Raw genomic sequence first — 27,657 nt, forward strand, 5'->3', positions numbered from 1 at the left:
GAGCTACAGTTACACCAAAACGACCTCTTGTTTGTATACGGAAATTAATTATATCATTTACTTCATTGGGCCCAACATGTAAAGCTGGGAAGGTCAAGGGTGCTAGACATAAAACTACACCTCCTAAATTTAATCCTCTTAATACTCTCAAAACACGACCTTCCATATGAGCTTCAAAATCGTCTGAAGGTCGACTACACATGAAAAATTCAGATTGAGGTAAATCATCAAATGGATGATTTCTATATGATATTCTAGGTATTAATCCTAAAATATTATTTATGCTATTACATTGAGAATTTCCTTCATTATTTGTGGTACCTATATCCACATGTTGGTAATCATCAGGATATAATGTATTTTCTTTTGAACTGGTATGTACTTGCATATTATTATGTTCTCCTATCTGATAATCATTATTATTATAATAATAATTATTATTATTATTACTATTATTACTATTATTACTGTTATTACTATTACTGTTATTACTATTATTATTATTATTAATATTATTAATATTATCATCATCATTATTATTATCATTATTATTATTATTATCAATGTTATTATTATTATTATTTCTATTTTTATTTAAACTCTCATTTTTGTCATTATTATATAATCCATCCTTTTTAGAGTTAAACAGAAAATAATTTTCATTCTTAAACAATTTCTGAGTTTCTTGAAGAACCAATTGTTTCGGAAACATTTTTATTGGAGGTAAACATCTTAATAAGAAGAATCCATGTATCTTGCTTTCGTTGTAATTCTTTTTCATATTAGTATCATAATATTTGAAGAAAAAGTTGGTCATTTTCAAATCCATTCCTTTATATTTAATGCATCTATTATTATTATGATTATTATTATTATAAGCGTATTCGTCGTCAACATAATTAATATTATCCTTATTAATATTATCATCATCATTTTTATTATTATTATTATTATTATTATTATGTTTTGATTTATCCTTTGATGGAGCTACCAGCACCTCTTCTTCATTCCATTTCAGGTCACCCATATTATTTTTAAAATTATTCTCCATCGTTCCATTTTCATCATACATTTGATTTTTATAGGATTTAGTCCTTTTTTCTTTTTTTGTTTTCTTAGTTGTTTTGTTATTTATTTTATCATTATCATTATTCATCAATGTTTTTCTTTTATCTAAATAAGTATTAAAAAAAATACTTATATCATCTGCGTCACTAGGAGCTTTTTTTATACATTCAGTAATCAATCTATAAAATTTGCAATTGATTTGTAATTTATTTAATTTTCTAAAACGATAAGTAGGATTATCTTGACCAAATAAGAAACATCTAAGAAGAGTAACAGCAGCTGTAGAAGAATTTTGTACACATTTTATTAATGCATACATAAAATCTGTTATCATTCTTTCACAATCCTTTACTTGTTTCAAACTAATTTTTGTATTATTAATACAAATGTAAAAAGAGCCCTTTTTATTTTTAGTTAAATCATTATATAATTTTATAATGTTACATAATTTTATTAAAACAGACATAATCATTTTTAATACAGATTCAATTAAACTTTTTCTTTGAAGTTTATAAAAGGCATATTTATAATCCTTATAATCATTTTGATTATTTCCATTTGCATCTATTTCATCTTGTATGTTACATATTTTCTTTTTGATATATTTAGTAGTACTTTCAGAAATAACTTGATCCGAATTTTCCATTTGAACATTTTCTCCAGAAACTAATATTCCCCAAAGAATTGTTTGTATTAAATTCCAGCTAATTAATTTTAATTTTTTATAATTCAAATTATTGTCTCCATGATCGTAATTGTCCTTATTTCTTTTATCATCTGAATACATATTTTTATTATTATAACCATTACTATAATCATCATTTGAATAATCTTCATCTGTGTACACCTTCGTGCAAGCACAAAAATGTTCTGATGAATATTCCACGTTTTCGCTCTCATTTGAGTATTTTTTATTTGCTTCCTTATGATTACCTTGACTTTCCTCATCGTTATAAGCATTATATTTATAATTCCTATCGTAACTATCGTTGTTATTATTAATAGTACTATTTTTCTTTTTATCATCATTTGTCTTGATTTTATTCTTTCCTTTATTTTTTATTTTCTCATCTTCATTTTTTTCCATCTCTTTCTTTGTATTCCCTTTTGTGAAAGGTGAAATTGAATGATGGTCGGTAATTTCTATCAATTCTTTATTTATTATAATTGACTTTCTTTTAATCCAAATATTTACTACATCATTCATATGAGTATTTATGGAAAATTCTAATTCGAAGTTATTTTTTTTGAGATAAGATCGTACATTTGAATCGTACTTTTTATGAGCACATATTTCTAATTGTACGTCTGATATTGCTTTAGCATTTCCATAAATATTATATACTGGATCACCACTTACAGACCAATAATAACAAGAGGAATCATCTGATTCGTTCATGTCTGTCGTTTGAAAAATATTTCTGTTGTTGTGTTTTATAGATTTATTCAGATTTTTCAAAGGTAATGTATATAAGGGTGAATTTTTATATTGTTGGATACATAAAGCCCAATAATGGTTTTCATTTGTGTAATATTCTTCTTTTATTTTAAAACCTTTCAAGTTTTGTAAAATCATCATTTTATTAATGTGCTGATTATTATTTTGTACTATTTGATGATAAATAATAATTCCTGTAATGACATTATCTAATATTTCTTCATGTTCATGTTCAGAAAGGTTATACATTTTCATTTTAATAATTTTCTGTTTTGTTTTTTTCTGTTTCTTTTGTACTCGTTCGGAGTGAATATATCCTTTAACACCCTTGTCATTTTGGGGATTATCACAATTGTCATTGTCATTGTCATTATCATGGTCATTATTATTGTCATTATCATTGTCATTATCATAATTATCGCAATTGTCATTATCATAATTATCATAATTGTCATTATTACTATACGTGTGACCATTTAAATAGGATTTCTTCGAAGATACTTCAGATAAATTGCCCTTCCTTATACTCTTTAAAGGTGTTTCCATTTGAGACACCTTAGAACTGATTCTTCTAGAAGACATACAAACAGATTTATGACAATGTGTACATTTTACCTGTAAAAGGGAATTATTCCTATTCGAATAATATAACATTTTATTTCCTCCGAAAAGCTTTTTCTTCAAATAGTCACCACTAATATGAACTTCTCGAAGCAATGGTTGACAAATAGTAAGCATGTGATACAAAAATGGAACCACATATCGACTATCATTTAATGGTTTTACTCCTAAACATATTTGTAAAGCTATTAATCGTAAAACACTCTCTATCCATAAAGTATTCATAGAATTTTTGATAATTTCTGAAAAACTAGACGAATTCATTATCAATTTACGGTTATATCTTAAATACCATATACATATGCTTTTAGTAATATCAGTTAAAGTAAATGAAAGAGCATATTCCATTGGTTGTGTGAACCAGTAATTATATTCAAATGGGTCTTTAATATTAGAACTATTCCACTGATTCGTATAATAACAATTAATATTATTATTATTATTATTATTATTGTTGATATTATTACTATCCTTCAGATTATTTTTACTATTATTACTATTATTTCTATTTTTTTCATCTATTTCTCTCATTATAGTTTTCAATGGTGTTAGACTTCTGAATTTGATAATAATTATATGCAACAATTTTAATAACATCCATCCATAATTTTGCACTGAAAATAATGATGATTCCATATTAGATATCATTCTATTACACTCGTTATATGATCCTCTGCTAAATGATGGAACCAACAAATCTAATATCACAGGCCATTGCATACTTTTATGAGATTTTTGTCTCCATTGTTCTAATATACCCTTCTTTCTTCTATCGCTTTTTAAAATCTTCTGGTTTAAATCGAAATGTTTTAATTTACGTTGATTGCTTAGTACATTCTCTTCTTTATGAGCCTCACTTAAAACAGAAAAACGATTTTTCTTTACACAAGAAGAAATATCTTTTTCATAATTTCTTGAAGGCAACAAAATATCATCTGGTTCTTTGGATAAACTAAGATAATTGCTTTCTTCATTATTTTTTGAATAATCACTATTTTTTAGTTCATCATTATAATATTTTTTATCATCAATATATATTTTTCCGTTCTCACTATTTTTGGTATCACCATTATTTACTTTATCATTATATTTATCCAAACTAGATTCATTCTCATTACAGTTGCTTTTCTTCTTTTTTTTAATATCATCCGAATTGGAATTATATCCCTTTTGTGAACGTTTGTTGGAGCTTAGATTTTTTTTGCTCATGTTTACTATGGGATTTTTAATTCCTCCGAAAATTCCAGCACATAACATCGATTTTAAACTTCTACTTATTAAATACCTACACAAAGATGTTAATTGCTCTATTCTTATAATATTTAAAACCGTTTCAAGGTCGGTATCATTCATTATAAATTTCAATATTTCCTTTAATTGTAACATATCCTTTGAGTCAATAGTATGATCAACTGTATTGTTAATTGTAAAATCAACCGAATTATTTGGAAGATATTTATTTCTAAAATAATCAAAAGATGGAAAACTCTTCTTTTTTGTAGTATTAATTATAGAAGTAGTATTATTAGCCGTATGATATTGTTGATTTCTTAACATTTCTTCTTGATATAATACCGGTAAAAATTCTTGTTTATTCATTGAGCGTATTATTTTCTGAGGTTTGTAAAATGCATTACATTTTCCATGTAACTCCGATAAATTCATATCAGATGCATTGTCATAATAATCAAACATTGAATTCGTATACTTTGTAATATGACTTCCAGTTGGATCCCATTTGACATTGTTCATGTTTTCATTCCTCATTATATAATCATTTTCATCAACAGATTTCAGTGAAAAAAGGAAACATTCTGGTTTATAATTCATCAAATTAGAATTAAATTCATCTATGTGTTGTACATCTTGATCATTATGATATATATAATTTTTAGTTGATCGAGGATTCAACCACAATTCTCCAAATTTTTCAAGATTATTTGTTTTACATAAATTATTATATTTTAATACTAACGAATTATTTGAAAGGTTATCATTATTCTTTTCAGAAAATTGGAAATTCATATAATAGTTGGATTCATCATTATAATAATTCGCTCCACCACTATCACAACTAGCACAACTATTGGAAAAGTTCACATTTTTATTATTACATATATATGTATGAAATTGTTTATTATTCTCAAGACAATTTTTATCATATTTATTCGTATCTAATTGATTAGATGGCTCCCTTATACATACATTTCGTTTATACGTTTTTAATAATCTTTTTAAAAGGAACAAATTTTTAGTGGTGCTCTTACCAAAAATATTTTCAGTACTAAATTGTATACATTCTAATTTATCATCATTTATTTTATTTTGGTGACTAAATAATTGATCCAAATAACTCAAAGAAGATACACTAGCCTCTACTGCAACTGTTGGCATAGTAGCAACTTCATGCAACATTTGATAACTGCTACGATCTGAATACATTTTTCTAACAGTTATAGGAATGTCATAAGAATTTCTTCTCATAAAAACAAAATGTTCATCCCATTCATGAGATATATTTTCTTTTACAGAAACGGGACATAGTCCAAAAGGATATGTATTTATAATCCATTCACATTTTTTTAAAATTTTGTCAATTTGTTTTTCTCGCTTTTTTTGAATTGAATCCATTGCTACGAATTCGTTACTTTTATTGTAGCTCGGTTTTTCCCCATTTGGATGTACATCATTTATACAGTTTAATTCTTCCTTGCTAAAATTGCAAGAATTCAAGTCATTTTTTTCATCTAAATCTGATGACAACAGTAAAAATGGCGATTTTTTTTTATTTAAAGGCATATCATTTACTTGTTCAATACTACTGTAAACGTTACTTTTATTATTATCATTAGGATCAATTTCATGTATATTTTGATGACTCTCTGTTCCTAAATTTTTGAAATCATTTTGCGAACCACACTTTATATTATTCATCCTTTTATTATCTCCTTCAAAATATTCCATACTTGTTTGTTCTTCTATATGTTCCTTGCTTTTTTTATTTTTGGATGATATATTATATTCTTCTATACTTTTTTTATGATATTGTGATGCCTGACTTTTTGATATAAGATCTATAACACCTTGCCTGGCTAAATTGCATGCAATTTTTATTTTTTTGTACTCTAAGGAATCTTCTATTATTATACTATCATTTTTATTATCACAGTTATTTTTCGCAACATTGTAATTTTGATGTGGTCCTTTTGTTTGATCATGTTTATAACCAGTTAGATGTAAAAAGACTGCGACAAAGGCTATTTGCGCTCTCTCAAAATTTTTATGAAATACACTATAAGCTCTTCCTAAGCATTGTACAGCATCATGATCATTGTTCATTAAATTTTTGAGAAATTCCATATTTTTTCTATCGCACGTAATATTATTATTATTATTATTATTATTACGAGGATTTGTGTTATAACTACGACTATCAAAGGAATTTTTATTATTATTATTATTATTATGGTCCATATCGTTGTCATTTTCTCCTTTATTGTTATTTCTTTCCGATTTTTTCTTTAAAGATATACTCCTTCTAGAACGACTTCGGATACCCATCTTTTCCTCTTCATAATCATCTTCATACATTGACTGATATTTTTTTACCATATTATTTCCCAATGTTTTATTTTTATTTATACTAATATCATGATAATCTGTTTCGTGAGCATTTATATTATTCGATGAATGTTCATTTTCCATATTACTCTCATTGTTAATTCTGGTAGCATATAAAAAACTGGAAATACTTTGAGGAAGCATGTAATGGTTAAACACATAATTTTCATAATCACATACAGAACAATCAGTCAATTGCAATAATATAGTTCTAATGGCCTTCTCTATATCGTAATATTTATTTTTTTTAGATTCTATACGAATATATTTTGCAGAATTTATTAAAATTAAAGGTATTGGATAATTATTACCTAATGTGTTCATGCCCTTTTTAAGGTTGAAGTAAATTTCATACCTACTTAAATTATCAATCATTTTAGTAAATAAGGTCAAAAAATGAGTTGCTAAACTAGTGATACTAATACAACATTCAGCTATCGGATGTAAATTGTCCTTGTGTACTGACATTTCAGATGATAAATGTCTAGATGTTAATAAACCTTGTAAAGTTATCTTTAAAAAGATAGGCCATATATTTAAAGCCATTTTTAAAGACAAATAATTATTCAACTCTTTTATGTAAAAATATTTGTTTGCTTTTTTATCAACAAAAAGCGTAGTCACGTAACCTAAACATGGTATTATTCCACTTATAATAAACGTGCATGCTTGTAATAAAGTTAAACATTTCGGCTTTATCATATTCTCACATAATTCAAGAAAAGTACCTTTATCCCTCAAATCACTTCTTATTATATTGGATCCAAATATATTAATAAACTTATATATTCCATTTTTCTCATATAAATAATGATATGATATACTAGATAACACTCGCAAACCAACACCTAACATAATTTTTAATATTTCTTCCAATAGGGAAAAAATGAAATTTAGTTTTTTCGAAACATTTTTATATTTTATTATTTTCTTTTTCAATAGTTTTAACTTTTTAGTGTTTTTTGCATATTTTTTCTTCCTAGAAAGTTTATATAAAATTTCGTTCAACTGACTTTTGAAATTATTTGATTCATTATTATTTTCACATAAATCTAATAAATTTTTTCTTAGATAAAATTCTTCTAATTCATCAGAGCTATAATTATCATTATCGCTTAAACTGGTATTGGTTTTTTTATTAATTGATACTTTTGAATTTCTTTTTTGATGTACTCGTCTTTCTTTTCTCATATGATAGTTTTCATTTTCTTCCTCTGTATCTTCATATTCAACATTTTGTTCTTCATCGTCACAATATTCATAATCCTCGTTGTTATAATCCTCTCCTTCATCATCCTCATCATCGTTAGCATCATATATATTTACGCTTTCGAAGCTCTTTCGACCAATTGTATATACTTTCCTTTTACTTACTAAGAATGATTGGGAACCGGAATCATCTGAATTGATAATAACACCATCCATAGAACCAACATTTTGATTAGAAATCAATGGGATCCAAGAATTTACGTGATTTCTACTTTTAACATCACCTCTTTTATCATATTCATTATTATATATTGAATTTGTTGTTGTTGTTTTTTTATTATATTCTAATTCCCAATTTTGATTGATAAAGCTTGAATATCTACTATTACAACTGCTAACATCCTCCATATCACATTTTAATATATCTACATTTTGATTAGTTATGTTGGACGATTTATTATTTGAACCATATTGATTAAACTGGTTATTATATCTATCTTGCTCCACACTCTTACTATTCATACCTATCATTCGTTTTATTTCATCTCCATGATACACACGAATGTTTTTTTTTTTCTTTAACATTTCATTATGCAAATTGTAAAAAGGTATAACCGGTTTGTATAAAAACGTTTTGGTAGTCTCATATTCAGTTGCTATTGTTAATATATAAGTAGTAAGCATCAAAACTACGCCTCTTAAAAATATAGATGCAACTTCACTTGCGCTACTTATATGATTATTCTTTTTTTTTATTTCATTTAATATTTTTATACAAAGATTAAAATGATTATAATTTCGAAGAAACACATCACTTTTAATTTCATCATTATAAAAGGAACATAACTTATGGATTACATCACAAGCTTTATTTTCCATAAAAGCGTCATACTCTTCCATATGATTTACAACAGGTGTATTGATTGCATTATTTGTCTGGTGTTCTATTAGGGTCATTAATTCTTCTACAAAAACACCAAAATGAGTTGTATCAATTATTCTTGATTTATTATTTCGTTTTCGTTTTTCATATCTTTGAATTTCATGCATATTTTCTTCATAATATTTCCTTTTCTTTCGTTTTTCCTCGCCATTATTATTTATATATATATCATTGAAATTGTCCGCATTAGTATTATATAAATTTGAGCTCGAGGACGAGGATGAATAAGTGCTTGAACTTATATTTTGTGATTTCAAGGAATTATGTGTATAATGTATATTATCATTATCGTTAGAATTATTATATTCTGTACTATCCTTATATGGAGTACTTAACATTCTTTTCATCATTATTTCCAAAATCCCTTTTTCTTCTAACGATTTCAACAATTTTAATATCATATCTGAATCTAAACTATTATTATCTGAAAAAAATTTAAGCAAATTTAATATTGTTTCTATATTTATTCTCATAAATATATTGCTCATTATTATTTTATCTGCATCTAAAAGTATTTGAAAAACATTTCTTCTTAATAACCATAAACTTCCATCCAAGTCTAATTCTTCCATTTCATAATTGTCATTTACATAAAAATCTTCTCGATTAATAAATGGGGTTTTTAGTTTAATTATTTTTAAAAATGATTTTATTAATCGTTCTGATAAGGAGTAGAATTTCTCATTATGTTCTATTCTACCGTTATTTACATCCAAATTATTTTTTAGATATAATTTTAAAATACTTAAAGCACAAATTTGTGAATCGGATGTTTGATTCCATTCATATATATATTCTCTATATTTTCTAACATAATTCTTGACTGGACATAAGGAAAAATAATAATTTATATTATGTTTATTATTTTCGATGTAATTTTCCTTATCTATTGCACAGTTTTTGCTTAGAGTATATAATTTTTTAAGAATCTTATTATTGTTCTCTGTATATTTTATTAAGGCTTCAAATGTATTAATATCAATATTGTTGTATAAAGTATAACAGCTATCATTTTCAACAATTCTTTTATAATCTCCATTATTCCATTCACAAAAACGATATAAATAACGGTTTAATGCAATGGACACTTTATTGTAAAGTTCTATTATATTAATAGGATTTTTAAGTAGAAAATTTTGGTTAGTTTCTGGAATTAGTTTTCTGTTTACTAGTTCTTGAACAAATGCTGAAGACCAGCAACATTCCTTAGGAAATTCAAAACTGCATGTACGAGAAGTAAATACTTTTAATTTTATATTATTATTAGTTAAACCTTTCTTTTCATTAAAACCAATAATTTTTTTATTTATATTAGATGTTAACAAATGTCTTCCATTGGAATATATAATTATTTTACCACTATCATTTGTTGCATCGTTTACATTTGTTTCACTGCTAAAACAACCTTGATCTATCAAAATATCAAATACGATAGTATTCATGTTTGTTATATCATACACATTTATAAGTTTGTTAACTTGTACACTTTTCTTTTTTTTCTTATTATTTTTTTCGTATTCTTCAAATGTGTCATCATTATTATTATTACAATTATTTGTTTTATTTGTTTTATCTGTTTTATTTGTTTGGTCATTATTTTTTGAACTCGATTTTGTTTTCATACTCTTTTCTGATTCATCTTCTTCCTTTACAGACGATTTATTATATTTTGTATACATATGATTTTGTTGAAAATTTATTTCTAAAAAATTGTATTCTTTGTTCTGTATATTTGAATTATGATCACTCATAACCGTATCAGTGCTATTTTCATCGTTCATATTATTATTACTTAGCTGAAAACAAATTTTACATTTTGATCCAAGCTCATCTAATACTTTTATAGAATTGTCAATTTCAAAAGAAACTGCAATTTGAAAAATATAAGAACCATATATTGGAAGCGTATTACTATAGTATTCACAGGGCTTGGAAATATCCTTTAAGCACCTTTGAGGTTTGTTTTGAATTTTTAAAAACATTGGATATTGTAATGAAAATAGTTCTAAAAGTTTTAGAGACTCATATTCGTGCAAAGGAATTTTACAAATTAATTTATGTAAATTTGAAAAGTTATCAAAAAAAAATTGGTCCTCATCCAAACTATCATCATCATTTTTATTATTCTTATTATTTTTGTTTATATTATCTATATTTTTATTAGTATCTATACTTTCAATATTATTATTATTTTTGTTATCATCACTGATTTTATTAAATTCATTCGTCAATTGTTTTTCAAAATTTTTACATAATAATCCCCCGTTTATGTCTTTATCACAAGTATCACGCTTAATATTTTCTTTTATTTCACTTCTTAAGTATGGTAGAATTATACATTCTGCCAGTGTGTTTAATAAATGGACTAATTCTTTCAAAGAATTTTCATATACAGATATTGTTAAAAAGGTATCTACTATTTTGATTGTTGATACCAAATCGTTATTATATATGGTGTATTTTAATATTCCTTCACATATTTCATGTGTGTTATTATATAAATGTAAAGGTAATAATAAATAGTCATATAAATCATCTGTTTTTAAATTCTTATCTAATAGTTGGTCATTATAATTTAATGGGTATTTTTTTTTCTTGATTTTATTCAATAATTGATTAAGAAAGATATGTGTTTCTTCATTTTCACATTTCATAGAATATATTCCTTTTAAAATAATTTTAAAAATGTCGTAAAATTTTATATTATAATTTGTAGAAGTCATATTATCAGCTGATGTTGTATTTTTCTGTAAATTAAAAAACTTCATTATCATATTTTGTACAAATGATGTGTCAATTTTATTTGAAAACTCTGGTTGGGTGGTAGACCAATATTTTTCATAATTGGGAGAAGGTAACATTGCACTAACTATTTTGCCTGTTTTGAATAGTGGAGCTTTTATATTATCACTCATTGCATGTTCAATCATAGATTTCACTTCTAACATAGATTTGGTCTGATGATTATATATACAATTCCTTACATTCTCTAAATATTTTGGTAATAGAATCATATTATTTGTCATATTAGACGTATTAGTTAAACTATTATTATTTTCAGAATTTTTACTTTTATCATGGTCTTCTTTAATAATTGCATCATTTAGACTGATAACTTTTAAATATTCTGCATGGTTTTTATCTTTCCATGATTTATTATCCATTTGATTTAAAACGTTATATAAATAATTTCCATATTCTTCTAGTTCATCAAAAGGTTCCATAACAATTTTTTCATCATTATCATTTTGGGTCCAAATATTCATATTATTATTATTATAATTACTATTATTATCTTTAACCCTTTGACTTTCATATGAATTATTATATTCCTCATTTTTTACATCCATCTCATTTCCATTCTTTTCGTATCCATCTATGTTATCTTCTTCCATGTCAAGTTCTTTTTCCATAAATTTGTTATCTATAGTGTTATCACTAAGCGAACTTACAATAAATTTTATAAGTATTCGACATATGTGATAGTAATATTTTTTTCTTTTGGATTCTAAATAATTAATGAATTTTGATATTTCCTCTTCATATTTTTCATTATCAATTATGGAACAGTTGTTAAGTTTTAAGCATCTCACAAATTCTAAATACACCTTTGATTGGTGTAATAACCTTAAGATATGTTCATAACTACCTATTACACGTGAAGAAGATTGCAACAGTAAAAATTCTCCATAGTTGCTAATAGATTTAAAAAATCTTGTTCTACTTACAACCACAAATTCGGAAACATAAGATTTATTTTTGTCTTGAAAATAGTTCAGTAGATTTTTTAACTTTTCTGAAATAATAATTTTATCATTTTCACTTATATCTTCATAAAGGGAATATAAATCCTTCATTGTTCTTTTTTTTTTTTTTTTTTTTATTTTGATAAGAAAACTAAACTTTAATGTAATATTAGCATATGTACACAAATCACACGGAAAAAAAAACAAAAAAATAAATAAAATAAAAAAAAAATAAAATAAAATAAACAAAAATAAAAATAAACAAAAAAACAAAAAAACAAAAAAACAAAAAAACAAAAAACAAAAAAACAAAAAACAAAAAAACAAAACGGAAAAAAGGATAGTAATTAGTAATATCAACAGGATTATAACATTCTATGTCTTCCTTTTTTGTTTATCATTATACATTATTTTAACTATAAATTAAAATTAACAATAGAGAGCATAAACGTTATAGTTAACAATACATAATATTTAATTTTACAAAAAGCTTATTATTTTATAATGAATTTATATGTATATCTCTCATTAATGTTTGAAATATTTAAAATGAACAAATTCAAAATATATTAAAAAAAAAAAAAAAAGAAAAAAAAAAGACATATATATAAATATATATACAAATAAAGAAAATATATGAAAAAAAATATATAAAATTAAATATAAAAAAATGTATTAAATTATACAGACAATTATCTATGGAAAAATAAACAACATTAACAAATATATTAAACAATTAATGTAATAAGTGGTTCGTTAATTAATAGATAATATATTTTGATTAATGTATTTGTTATCGATTTTTATTTCTTTTTTTTTTAATGAATCACCAAAAAAAAAGAAAAAAGAAAAATATCATTTTATGTAGTTTAAATATTTATATATATATATATAAATAAGTATGTATAATTTATTTATTTATACAAATATATACATATATATATATATAATTTATATACAAATACCTTTACTTACAAGATGCATATAATATATATATAAACATATATCCTATTATAAGTTTATACAACATTAAAATAATACAAAAAAAAGTAACATATAATTGTTCATATTGTTATACAACATGATGTTGATTATATTGCTATTATTTGAGAACATATCATGCATATTAAAGAAATATTTTATTTATTGCATTATATTAAAAAAAAATTTAATTTTATGTGTGTATAATTAATGATATATATTGTGTGTGTAACATTGTGCAACATGTATATTCAGTGCACCATAAGAATAATTATTCTTTTTTAATATATATTATAATATATATATATATATTATATTTTATATAAAATATAAATTTAATAACATTCATAAATACAAACCTAAGAATAATATGATATCAATGGAAGCAAAAATATATAATTTAAGTAGTTAAAAAAAAAAAAAAAAAAAAAAAAAAAAAAGTACCACTGTATATAAAATACTAAATGCAGATGTTCAACATAATAAAATATTTTTAAGATATTTCATATGAATAACATGTGATATATATATATATATATTATATATGTATAACAAAAATATATAAAATTGAATTTGATTTTTATTTGAAAATTTATATAAAATAATTTTATGCATATTGAAGTTGTATAAAGTTAATAAAAATTATGATTTTCAAAAATATGTTCATTAAATGCTTTTTTTTTTTTCTTTTTTTTTTTTTGTTTAATATTTTTAAAAGAAATAAAACTGAATAAGAAGACAAAAACAAAATATATAATTATATTAGTGTGTAACAATATATATCATAAGGAAAATAATATATGCATAATTCAAAGGGATATGATAATATACATTTTTTTAAAATATTATGAATTAATATATTTGATTTACAATAATTTACATATATAGTTCATAATATCTATGAAACATTACAAGCTATAAGTTTTTTTTTTTTTTTTTTTTTTTTTTTACCTGAACAACAATAATATATTTGCGCATTATAACCAATTTTTTTTTTTTTTTTTTTTTTTTACCTGACCTATAATAAATTTTAGATAGGGACAAAATATTTATTAAGAAAAAAATGAACGAAAAAATTTAATAGACATAAAAATAATGTTATAATATATAAAAGGTAACTCCATTTATATAATTATAATTTATCCTTTACAACTCTATACTTACATTTTTTGAATTTATAATTATATTAATATAACCTTAATATTAAATTTACAATTAAATAAATAAAGATACATATATATAGGTATAAATTTTTCTATCTGAGTTTTATAAGAATTCATATGTAGAAAAAGAAATATAGAACTTGAACTGTATATAAATTTTTATATATTACATATAAAGAAATATATTGATGGACATTAAATTGGCTTGCTTAAAAAAAAAAAAAAATTATTTATGAACTGCTGAATATCATAAAATCTATTTATACATAAAAAAGTAATGAAAATTTTCTTTTTTTGTAAATACCTTTTTTCTATAAGGATACATATTACTATATTTCTATATATATATATAATAGATAGAGATTAATTTATTAAATGTCTTGTTAAATTTAATTCATCTATGCAGAAATATCTCAATATTAAATTTATTTTTTTTATTATTATTCATATAAAAATTATAATTTCTTTATAAAACATAAATTTAAATACTGTATTATATATGGTACTATTACTTAATAATAAAATGATCAGGCTTATTGTTCATGTTTGGAATATTTATTTTTTGGTAAAAGAAAAAAGTGTTAAATTGTAAATAAATTATATATATATATATATATATATATATGATACATCACCGTAAATATAAAATACTACTTGGTTAAATAATAAAGATCATATAGAAATTATCTTATGATACCTTAAATGAATTATATTATGTAAACATATATATTATATATTTATTTTTATATTGACATAATAAACTTACGAGAATTTTTTAACGTCTATTGGAAATTATACGTATGCGTTAAAAAATATGCAAATGTGTATACAGTGTATATTTCGACTGTACACAACAACATATATATATATATATATATATATATATATATACTACATAAAATTAGTTATATTAAAATAAAAAATTTTAAAAGTCATTCATGTTAATTTTTCGAAATTATTACTTTGTATATCATAAATAATTTCCATATAATTTTGTTTGTTAAGTTCAGTTCTGTTTTATTTATTTATTTATTTTTATTTTTTATTTTTTTTGTTCTTCTTTTCAATGTAATATATATATTGCTTATTAATGATGAATTAAATAACATATATAAAATATAAATATATGTACACAATAGTATATTATGTATATATTTATACAAATTAAATTATCTTGAATATTATAATTAAAATATAAATAAATATATATATATATATATATATATATTTAAACATTAAACCTTATGATTAAATATGTAAATATAATTATATATATTTTATTATTATTTATAGTATTGCATTTCTTATACATCAACATTTTTATATCTTGTCTTAAGTATTAAATAAAATGAATGTACCATATTTTTGTGCCTTATATATTCATATATAATTAATAATATTAAATGCTTCAACAAAACAAATTGTAGTATTGCCATCTGATTACACCAAATAAAAATCATTTATTATTTTTTATTAAAAATTTAAGATATTATTTTAAAAATTAATATATAAAACAAAAAAAAAAAAAAAAAAAAAAAGGCAAAAGGCTGTATTATATATATATATATATATATTCCCCTTATTTATATAACATAAATTAAAATAATACATATATAACGCTGTGTTAATATATTTTTTTTTTTTAAAATTATACAACGGAGTATTTGCCTAATTATTATATTACATATTTAATACAAACATTATTTTTTTTTTCTCTCTGCAGTGTAATGTAACTTTTTAAAACTATATATAATATTTGTGATTTTATAAAATTTAAAGCCTTTTGTAAATATAGTACTTAATAGAATTATAAATATGTCAAAAAAAAAAGAAAAAAAAAAAAAGAAAAGAAAACTTGATAAAATTTGATATTATAAGATAAGAAATTTATTTATTGTAATATATAATTTGATTGAAGACTAAAAGAATATGCAATTAATTTAATTTATTTTTCTTATTTTCTTATTTTATTTTTTTTTTTTTCTTGTGTTATTCAATATAGAAAAAAAGATAAATTTGTTGCATTTTTATAAACATCATATTGTATTAAGGGACAAAGAAATGTAAATATATATTAAACATATTGAATTTAAAAAATTTTTTATATTAATAAAGTATAATAAATGAAGACTTGTTAATTAAGCTTATGAAAGAAGGGAATAATTGTATTACGTCTTTACATATATATAAATATATAACATTAAAAAAAAGATAGGTTTTTTTGAAATAAATAAATGTACAAAAAATTTGTATTTAGATATATTTCTAATTTTTTTTTTTTTTTTTTTTCTTGTTCCTTTTAACAAATATATATAATATAATATATATATATATATATATATATATATATATATATATATATAATATATTTAAGATTCTTATAATATATAAATTATATATATTATTATTATTATTATTTTATTTATTATATATTTATTATATATTATATTATATAGTAAGAATAATTTATTTAATCTATGAAAAAATTTATTTTATACAATATATTATATTTATATGTATTATTTATTATATTAATTAGAGTATAAATGAAATATGTTTTATTTTATATAAAAAATAATACAAAGTTCGAAAAATTATGATGATAATATTTTTATGAAATGTTTATGAAAGTTTACTCTCTAATAAATTTTTTTTTTTTTTTTTTTTTTTTTTTTTTTTTTTTTTTTGATATGTATTATATAATATAATGTACAGTATATATTATATTTATATTATTAATATAATTATTATTGATTATAAATCCGAAGAAATAAAAATATGGGCCTTAAGAAAATTACAAACTTATATTTAAAGAAAGAAATAGAAGAGAGGAAAATATATTTGCATAATGTATAATAAAAAGAAAAATAAATATATAATACAAATTCTTTTTTCTTTCTTACTTTCTTTTTTTTTATGTATAATAAATGAATTGCTTTATAAAGAACTATTATTAAGTATAAATATCAATATGAAAGTTATATAATAATATATATATCGAAAAAAAAATATATATATATAAAAATTTATGATAATATTATTATATTATATATGTATATATTTCATAAATTATAATTTATGATTATGTAATATTTAAAACTTACAAATTTATAAGAAATATATATATATTTATAGTTATAAATAAATATTATATATATATATATATATATATATATAATATGTGATATACATATATAATACAATATATATATTTTTTATATTTTATTATTTTTTTATTTTCTTTATTTTTTTAATTTATTTTATATGTATATATTTTTAGATTTTTATAGTTTGTTAAAGTTTTATGTGAGCATATATTTTCTTCATGTAGAAAAAATTTTTATTTGAAAAGAGAAATTGTATTATTTTTGTAGCTTTTGAAAAAAAGAAAGTAAAGAAAAAAAAAAAAAAAAGTTAAAAAAGAAGAAAAAGAAAAAAAAAGTAAGGGGAAGCACATTTATTATATCCCTAATGAATGTATATAATGTTATAAATATATATATAAATAATTAATAAAATATATATATATATATATATATATACTTAACTATGATGTAATAATTGTAATATTGTAAAAATAGATATACTTATTATATGTATATATATTTTACATATATATTTATACAGAGTGATATAATATATATATATATATATATATATATATATATGAAAGGTGTGACTTAATGATTTGCCTTTCTTTTTTTTTCTTTTTTCTTTTTCTTTTTTTTTTTTTTTTTTATTGGAAAAAAGTAAATTTATATATAATAAAGAGTTAACGATATTGATTCATAATAGATTATTATAAAGTATATATGTATATATGACAATTTTCTTGTTTGTATAAAAAAAATAAGTAATTACAATATATGTAATAGAATATAATATATTTATGTAATATGTTTTGAAGAAAAGAAGAAAAAAAAAAATTGATAGATATAACAAGAAAAATAGCAATTCTTCATATTATAAGAGAATTATGTGTAATTTTATAAAAAAGGGTATTAGGTTTAATGGAGATAAATATATTTTCCTTTTTGATATATTTATAAAGAAATATTTATTAAATGTATTCGTAACAAATATATTATGGGAAGACGAGAATAATATATGTTTTATAAATAGATTAAAAAATAAAAGAAAGAAAAGTATTTTATTTCTTAAAGAAGAATATTTACGATATTTAATGATAATAAATAAGGAAGAGAAGAATAAAAAGAAACGATTAAAAAAAATATATGAATGTATAAAAGTATTTTCTATTAAAGAGTTTCGATGGCTTATCAATAAGTTGGAAATAATATATTTTTATTTTTTTTGTCATTTATTACTTTTATGTATTTTTCAAAATATTTTTTTACTTACATACATGAGTAAAGAATATTTTTTGAAGAACATACATGATTATATGATAAATATTTTATCCAATGATATTAAATTTAATACATCAATTGAATATACACATAATGATAAGTATGAACAAAAATGTATAACAATGGCTTATTATGATTTTCTTTTAAACAAGAAAGGAAAGTTAAAGAAGAGGAACAAATATTATGATATAAAAAATATAGAACCTTTATCAGAAAAAAATAAGAATTTGTATTCTTATTATAATTTTTCACCTGTTTTTCCTTCTATGTCTTCATCAGATATAATAAATGTTAATAGAAATGATAAAATATCAAATATTTTATGGAATGATAAATATATTCATCCATTAAACCATGACAATATGAAAAAAAAGAATATCCCCCTAAATATTAATAGTAATATTCTTATGAATAATTATACATACAGAAAACATATTAGGAATTATATGATTAAAAAGAGAATAAATGATCTGATTTTATATAATTTGAAGAATATATTTGAAAAAATAAATAATATTGAGAAATTAACAAATATAAATAATTTTATGAATTTTAAAAAGGAATATGAAAAGATTTTCAAAGAAATATATAATAATAGTAATTATGATCCTAGTGACTATATGTTATTATTATCTAATAATTCGAAGGAACATATTTTATATAATAATATAAATAATGATGAATATATGTATAAAAAGTTTTGTAATTTTATTTCACAAGTAAAGGAAAAAGAAAATAAAGAAGGAAAAGATAATATCGAAGAAAAAGATAATAACGAAGAAAAAGATAATAATGAAGAAATAGATAATAACGACGAAAAAGATAATAATGAAGAAAAAGAAGGAGAAAAATACGATGAAGAAGATAATTATATGGATGCTAACGAGTGGAACCATAAGAAATTTGAACGTTATAATAATATTTATCCGAGTGACCATAAATATTTTTTAAGTGAGGGTGAAAACTATGATACTTCCTTCTATTCAAACAATCCAATTAATTTTCATAAGAATGATATATATGAGAATGATATGGATGAAGGATTATATTATAGCTCATATTATAATAATAATGATATAACATATAATAGTACTATTTATAAAAGAATGTTAAACGAAGTTGTCCATCCAACACTCGAGAGTAACGATGTGAAGAAGACATCATTAAATAATGATAATATAAAAAATAAAGAATCTAATGTTTATGAAATTAATGATATAATATATCAATTAAATGGTGATAAAAAAATGAACACCAATATGTGTGAAAAAAGAGGAAATAAAATTTTTGATTCAAATAATTTTAATAATATTAATGAAAAGAAGAAGAAAATATTAGATGAAAATGAAATGATAGCAATTGATAATAATATAGATAAGAAAGATAATATTTTATTTCCGTATGTTCATATGGATATATTAAAAGATAATGAAATGAATATAACCAAATATTATAAAGATAAACAGTATTACGGTCAATATAAGTATGATGAAAATATATATATATATGATTTGATTGTATTAGATACTTCTGGATATATATACAAAGTATCGACAGATGGGAATTATTACTGGAAACAAAAAATTGTAGATCATATACAAGACTATTCAAATATTGAAGAAAAAGATGATGAACAGAAGGTATTGAAAAAAAGAAATAAATTAAAAGAAAATGACATACATGAAAGTAATAATAATAATAATAGTAATAAGTATGAAAATAATAACTACTATATGAATGTAAATGATAAAAATAAATATGATAATGAAAATAATGACATTAACATTTCGGATAGTACTAAAGTGCATGCAAACAATTATGTATTAAAAAAAAATGCTTATGGTATTAATTATGATTCAAAAAGAGCTTTAAAAATATCTCCTTATCATGATTATTTTAATACATCCATTATAAATGCTATTAATAAAGATAAATTAAAAGGATCTAAATCATTATATAGGAAGAATATAAAAACAAATGATGATAATAAAAAAATAAGAGAAAACAAAATTAAAGGCAAAAGATTAGTTTCAAATTATTTAGGTAATTTATTTTATATAAATGAAAATAATGAAGTTATACCATTAAATATAAATATTAAAGATGTTGTAAATAATTCTCCATTTAAATCCCCTTTGTTTCCAAACATGATATTTATTGGTTCAAGAGAATCGACTATAATTAATTTAGATTATGACACCGGTAAGGTACTAAGAAAATATGATGAAGCATCTAATGAATTGTTAGACAAACAAAAAAGAAAAAAATACAGAAAAAATAAAATTATAAAAAATGTAAAACATATAAATGATGATATGAATTTATATAAAGAAGATAGTCCAAATGTAGAGGATTTATCCTTTACAGAGGATGGGAAGAAAAAGGAAAGTGTTTTAGAAAGTGAGAAAATAGAAATGGAATCTTCAAATAATGAAGGGAATATGAATAAAGGATTTGTTTGTGAAAAGGATGATAATATAAATAATTATGATAATGATGAAGATGATGAATTGTATGAACAATATGAAGACAACAATGATAATAATAATAATAATAATGATAATAGTTATGATTACAATATTAATAATAATAATAATAGGGATGATATATTAATACATTCAAAAAATGAATTATTAAATAATACATATGCAAATAAAACAAATGTAAAACATGAAAACTCAAATAATAATGAATCATTTTTTAATAATATTGATGGGATGGATAATTTTAAATTGCTACCAAAAATAAATATGAAGAAAAAGAGAAAAAAGGATCTATTTAAAAGACTTGTGATAAGTACAAATAAAATGAGTATGTTATTGAATAGACACCGTTTATTTAATCGTAGTTTAGAAAGAATGAGAAGAAGTATTAAAAGAGGAGAGAATAAAAGAATATTAAAGAAACGTCAATTACAAATAAGTTTAATAAAATGGGTAATCAAAGCAGTAGATGAGAATACATTAAAAAAGAAATGGATAACAACTTGGGTTGATGTTGGATCTATATTTATGACAGATGTACATAGTCACGATGCTTCATTTATAAATTCTTTAATTGAAATTGTTGGTAATAAATTAATATTAAGACCAATAGAAAAGGACAAAATGAAAAGTACTACATATCAATCTTTAAAGATTATGAATAATGACACTGATGAAATGCAAATGTATGGAGATAAGGATATGCAATATGAAGTTATTAATAATGTGGATAATATGGATAATATAAACAATATGAATAATATGAATAATATAAACAATATGAATAATATAAACAATATGAATAGTATAAACAATATGAATAATATTTTCAGTGATAGTTTAAAAAATACAATTAATAATAAAGATGATTCAAACGTGAAATCTAAAATATTTATCTTTTCAGAATCCATATCATCCGTTTTTGCAGTAAAATATAAAAATATATCAAATATATTCACATTAGATATTATAGCTAAACCCAATATAAAATTATACAGTGATTATGATAATTTGAATAATTTTACTTTTAATCCTGTACATGTAAAAAAAGAGAAGACACTCCTTTTACCGTTTTCTAAGGACTTATCTGATTTAGATGGAGATAAATTTTCTTGCAGTTTTGAAGATAATATAATATATGGTAAAAAATTAATACATAGGTTAAATAGTATATCTGTAAATATTTCGTCTATAGAAAAAGATATGAAATATTTATTATCAAATATCATATATGTATATGATAAGAATAAGAAGATTCCAATACGTTATATATATGATATGAAGAATTTAATATATGAATATCAAAAGGTTAAACAAGAATTTTTATATCATTTACCTTGGGATGAAGAAAATCAGAAATATTTAAGTCGAACGGATAATGTATTGAATAATAGTATAGTAGATAATAGAGGAAGAAAAGGTCCAATTTTTATATGTGAATATATAAACAAATTTATGGATTTATATTTTGAAGAAAATGATATTTGTTATGATTATTGTTCTATGTTAAATATTTGGGATAAAATTTTTAATAATACAGTTAATGATGGAGATATTCTATTATTATCAAATTTGCATCGTGTTGTTCATAATGCTTTTAAAAATAATAATAATAATAATAATAAATATGATAACAATATTAATTTTGACAATATTAATTATTATAATTCTTATTATAGTAGTACTAGTAAAAGTCGTAGAAATATTTATAACATTGATAATTATTATTATAATATGAGAGATTATAATACTTTGTGGGAAGACAGACATAATACATTAATGAATGGAGAAAACTTTTTAATTAATAGAAGTACGGATAAGGTTTTTTCAGGTGGTAAAAATAATGAACTGAAAGAATTTACATCTATTAGATATAAGAGAAGAAGATGGTACTGGCGAGTATTTTATACTATTATGTTCATAATTTTTTTCCCAGTATTATTTATATATAGAAGAATTATTAAAAGAAGAAAAGATACTAAAGCTAATAAAATAGGTACAAGTAGTAATAATAAGTTGATGAAAAGAAATCGAACTTTTAAAGATTATGAAGATGATGATGATGATGATATTAACAATAATAATAATATAATTAGCGAAGATGAAGAAGACGATATAGATATGAATTATGATTTAATATTTGATGATGATAGATTAAAAGTTAAAAAAATAAAACAAATGAGAAAAAATCACAATAATAATAATATTAATAGTGGTAGTAGTAGATTTATATCCAAATTAAGAAATATAAATTTACCTAATATCGATTTAGATTTAATTAAAAAAAGTCATGCGAAAAAAATGGATACTTTTGAACAGCCAACTCTTGTTGACATTTTAGCTAGACATGCAAGAGATACTACACATAATGATGGTGGATCTTATTATCCTTTTAATGAAAATCAAACGTATAATATGTTATCATTAAATTATGGTTGGGGTGGTAATAATAAGCATATGAATATTGAAAGGCCGTCAGAATATAATATGGGTAATATATCTCATGAGTTAAATTATAACAGTATAAGAACTTTAGGTGATAATAATAAAATATCACCATATGCATTAGATATATATGAGAAAGAATTATTTCATTTATATAGAAGAAGGGCAGCATCTCAGGATGTAATGAATAAAAAATCATTTGTTATGAAAAAACGGATACGTAGTAGTTATAAAGTTGGTAGTAGCAATAAATATCATAAGAAAAATTATACAGATAATGAAAAGGATAAGAAAAAATATGGTAGTTATAAAGAAAAGCATATAAATGAAAAAATGTTTGATAAAAAAGAATTTCTAAACTTTTTAACAAATTTTAATAAGAAGTTTATGAAGAAAAATTCTTTGGTAGATCATTTAATAAAGATGAATGATAAGACAGAAGATAATTATGATGGTTATAATAGTAGTGGTAGTAAATATAATAATATGAATGATGATGACGAAATGTGGGGAACTAAAAGGTATACTACTAATAAAAATAATAATACTGATTATGACAATAATAATAATAATATTATGAAAAATAAAAAATATTCAAATAAAAAATATAATAATAATAATAATAATAATAATAACCATATTGATGATAATAACAAATATGTAGATGATAGGAAATATCGAAATAAAAGTATAAAAGAAGATATGGATTATCCAAATGATTATTATAATATACAATCAAATAATAATAAAATAAATAACAATCAAATAAAAAATAAAATAGATACTATTAGAAATAATAGTCATGATAAATTAGGTAATAATAAAAGTTCAAGTGCTAGGAATTTGTCTTTAATACAAACATCTCATATACCATATGATGCTCCATTAGCAGATTTTTTAGAAAACGGAAGATTTTTAAGAACATTCGAAAATATTTCTTTAATAGGGCAAGGAGGATTTGGTTCTGTCTATAAAGTATCACATAGATTAGAACCTGGATCTCCAACATATGCAGTTAAATTTATTTATTTAAAAGTAAGTTCATTAGATAATGTAAGTTCAAGAAGATATTTTCGTGAAATCGCAGCTAATAGAGATATATATAGTAAACATGTTGTTCGTTATTATACATGGTGGTGTGAAGAACCTCAATTTTTGCCTATGCATCTCATGCCAAAAGAAATTCAAAACTTAGTAAAAAAGAATAAAGATACGTTTAAAAAAAAGCTTACTAAAAATAAAAAGTATAATAACAATAATATAAGTGATAATAATAATAATAATAATAATAACAATAATGATAATAATAGTAGTTGTTATAGTCTTAGTAGTTATAATTCTAGTATTAATAGTAATTATAAAAATATGAAATTATGGATAAGCAAGAAAGAAAATTGTACTGATATGAAAAAATATAAAGACGTTATCAAAAAGAATAATGCACCTAATTTAATTTTTTATAGTGATAATGATGGATTAACATCTAAGAATAAGGAAAATCCTGAGAAAAAGCAAAATCCATTTTTGAGTGATAAAAATTTTTCGGATTCTATATATAAAAAGAAAAAAAGTCACGATTATAATTCATCTAGCCACAAACTGAAGAAGAAAAAAAACAAGAAAAAAAAAAGTAAAAAAAAAAGAAAAAGTAAAATAAAAACAAATGCTCAAGGAATATATGAGGAAAGTGGACAAGATGATGGAAGAGTTCATTTTCAATATAAAACAGGAAAAGAACATTTGTCCAAATTTATAGGAAAACATAATTCAATGGGATTTACACAAAGTTTTCAAGAATATGATCCTTTTGATAATGGTTATTTGAGTGAAGAAGATAGAGATCTTATAGTCTTTGCTGATAATGAAGAAACAAATGAAAATGCTAATAATATGAATAATGAAAATATGGATTTAAAAAATGACAACGAAAATAATGTTGTGAATGATATAAATGAATGTGATGATAAAAAAAACAAAGATGATAATTTATTAATGAAAGAAAAAGTTAATAGTTTAACAAGAAACGGTATTGTAAATATTGAGAATGAAAAACCAGCTCTTCATTCTATTAATAATATTAAAAATAAAAAGGTTGATTTAAATGGTGAATTAACTTATTATGATTACATAGGAAAGAATGAAATAATACCAAATTCTCGAACTGAAACTAATGTTGAAAGTTTTCATACTAATGGTATTTTGAATCCTAAAATTTCTGTTATGGATGAAGAAGGAGGAGAATATAAGAAAAAAGAAAACAGAAACTGGGGCGATACAAAAAGTGATGGTTTATATGGAAAAGAAGAAAAGAATGGTTTAGATATTAATAAATGTATAACAAATAAATTTATTGAAAATGACAATGATAATAATAATAATAATAATAATATAGATGAAAATAAAAAAGATATAAAAAAAAAACAAAAAAAAAAAGTGAATACTAAAGGTAATGAAAATTTGTTAGCAATAAATGATACAAATAATAAAGAGAAAAGAAAGAAAGATGATGATATAAATAAAAATATGGAAAAAATAAAATCATATAAAAAGAAAACACCAGTTCCTGAATTTTCTATAGTGTTATTATTACAAATGGAATTATGTAAAGGATATACATTACGTAAATGGTTAGATAGATCTAGTCGAAGTGATAAACCTTTACATTTTACTTATGGTGATAAAAAAATGAATCATCCATTAGAATTTGACTTATTTAAACAATTAATTAAGGGTCTTAAAGATATTCATGCTACATGTTTTATTCATAGGGATTTAAAACCTGAAAATATTTTTGTAGATCCTGATACGTATACATTAAAAATTGGAGATTTAGGATTAGTACGATTTATTGAAGAGAAAAAAAGAGAAAAGGATTTTAACAATATTGATTGTTATAAGGATAATATATATACAGATATTAATCAAAATGCAATAACTAGCCAAATTTCTATAAAAGGACAAATTATAGGAACACCTGGTTATACAGCTCCTGAAGGTGGAGCTTTATGTGATGAAAAAGCGGATATATATAGTGCAGCTTTAATATTATTAGAATTATTATGTCCACGTTTTACAACAATTATGGAAAGATATAAAAGATTAAATGATTTCAGAAATTATTATACAGTACCTGATTATGTAAAAATTCATTTAAATCCTTGGTATATTTTAATGTTACAAATGTCAAAACCTAATCCAGCAGATAGACCATCAGCTGCTGATTTGTATAGTAAAATTAAAGTATTACTAGATCCTCACTTGACTGATTTTGCATTTAGTTTTAACGATATTCATAATGAGCATATGAACAAACCACCTCAGACAGCTAATCACTTTGAAAGAACATCAGACAATAAGGAAAAATTTATAATGCAAAGTGTGGAGATGAAAAATAAAGTAGAAAATGAAGAAATGCTACCTATTATAAAAGTAATAAATGACAATGTGGAGAATGTAAAAAATGAGAATACTGGTGCAGACAAATTGTGACGTGTGTAATATTATATAAAGAGAAAGAATTCATTTAAATGAATAAATATATATATATATATATATATATATTATATATA

The 27,657-nt window shown here is 21.6% G+C and overlaps 2 protein-coding genes across 2 annotated transcripts in view; one reads left to right on the forward strand and one right to left on the reverse strand.

Annotated features, from left to right (window-relative positions):
* The window catches only part of PADL01_0626300 (HECT-domain (ubiquitin-transferase), putative), a gene marked incomplete at both ends in the record, with an annotated part of 30,900 nt that extends 18,143 nt beyond the window's left edge, over positions 1-12,757 (reverse strand). The window contains one exon of the mRNA XM_028681002.1: positions 1-12,757. This exon is cut by the window's left edge and continues 18,143 nt beyond it. Within this exon, the coding sequence (XP_028537424.1) occupies positions 1-12,757 (12,757 nt within the window).
* A 6,009-nt stretch (positions 12,758-18,766) lies between these two features.
* Positions 18,767-27,577, forward strand: PADL01_0626400 (eukaryotic translation initiation factor 2-alpha kinase; the record flags this gene model as incomplete). The annotated part of the gene is made up of 1 exon (XM_028681005.1): positions 18,767-27,577. One exon carries the CDS (start codon positions 18,767-18,769, stop codon positions 27,575-27,577), a length of 8,811 nt encoding a protein of 2,936 aa, XP_028537425.1.
* Positions 27,578-27,657: the final 80 nt, after the last annotated feature.

The sequence above is a fragment of the Plasmodium sp. gorilla clade G2 genome (genome assembly GCF_900097015.1).
Source record: "Plasmodium sp. gorilla clade G2 genome assembly, chromosome: 6".
NCBI classification, from domain to species: domain Eukaryota; phylum Apicomplexa; class Aconoidasida; order Haemosporida; family Plasmodiidae; genus Plasmodium; species Plasmodium adleri (nom. inval.).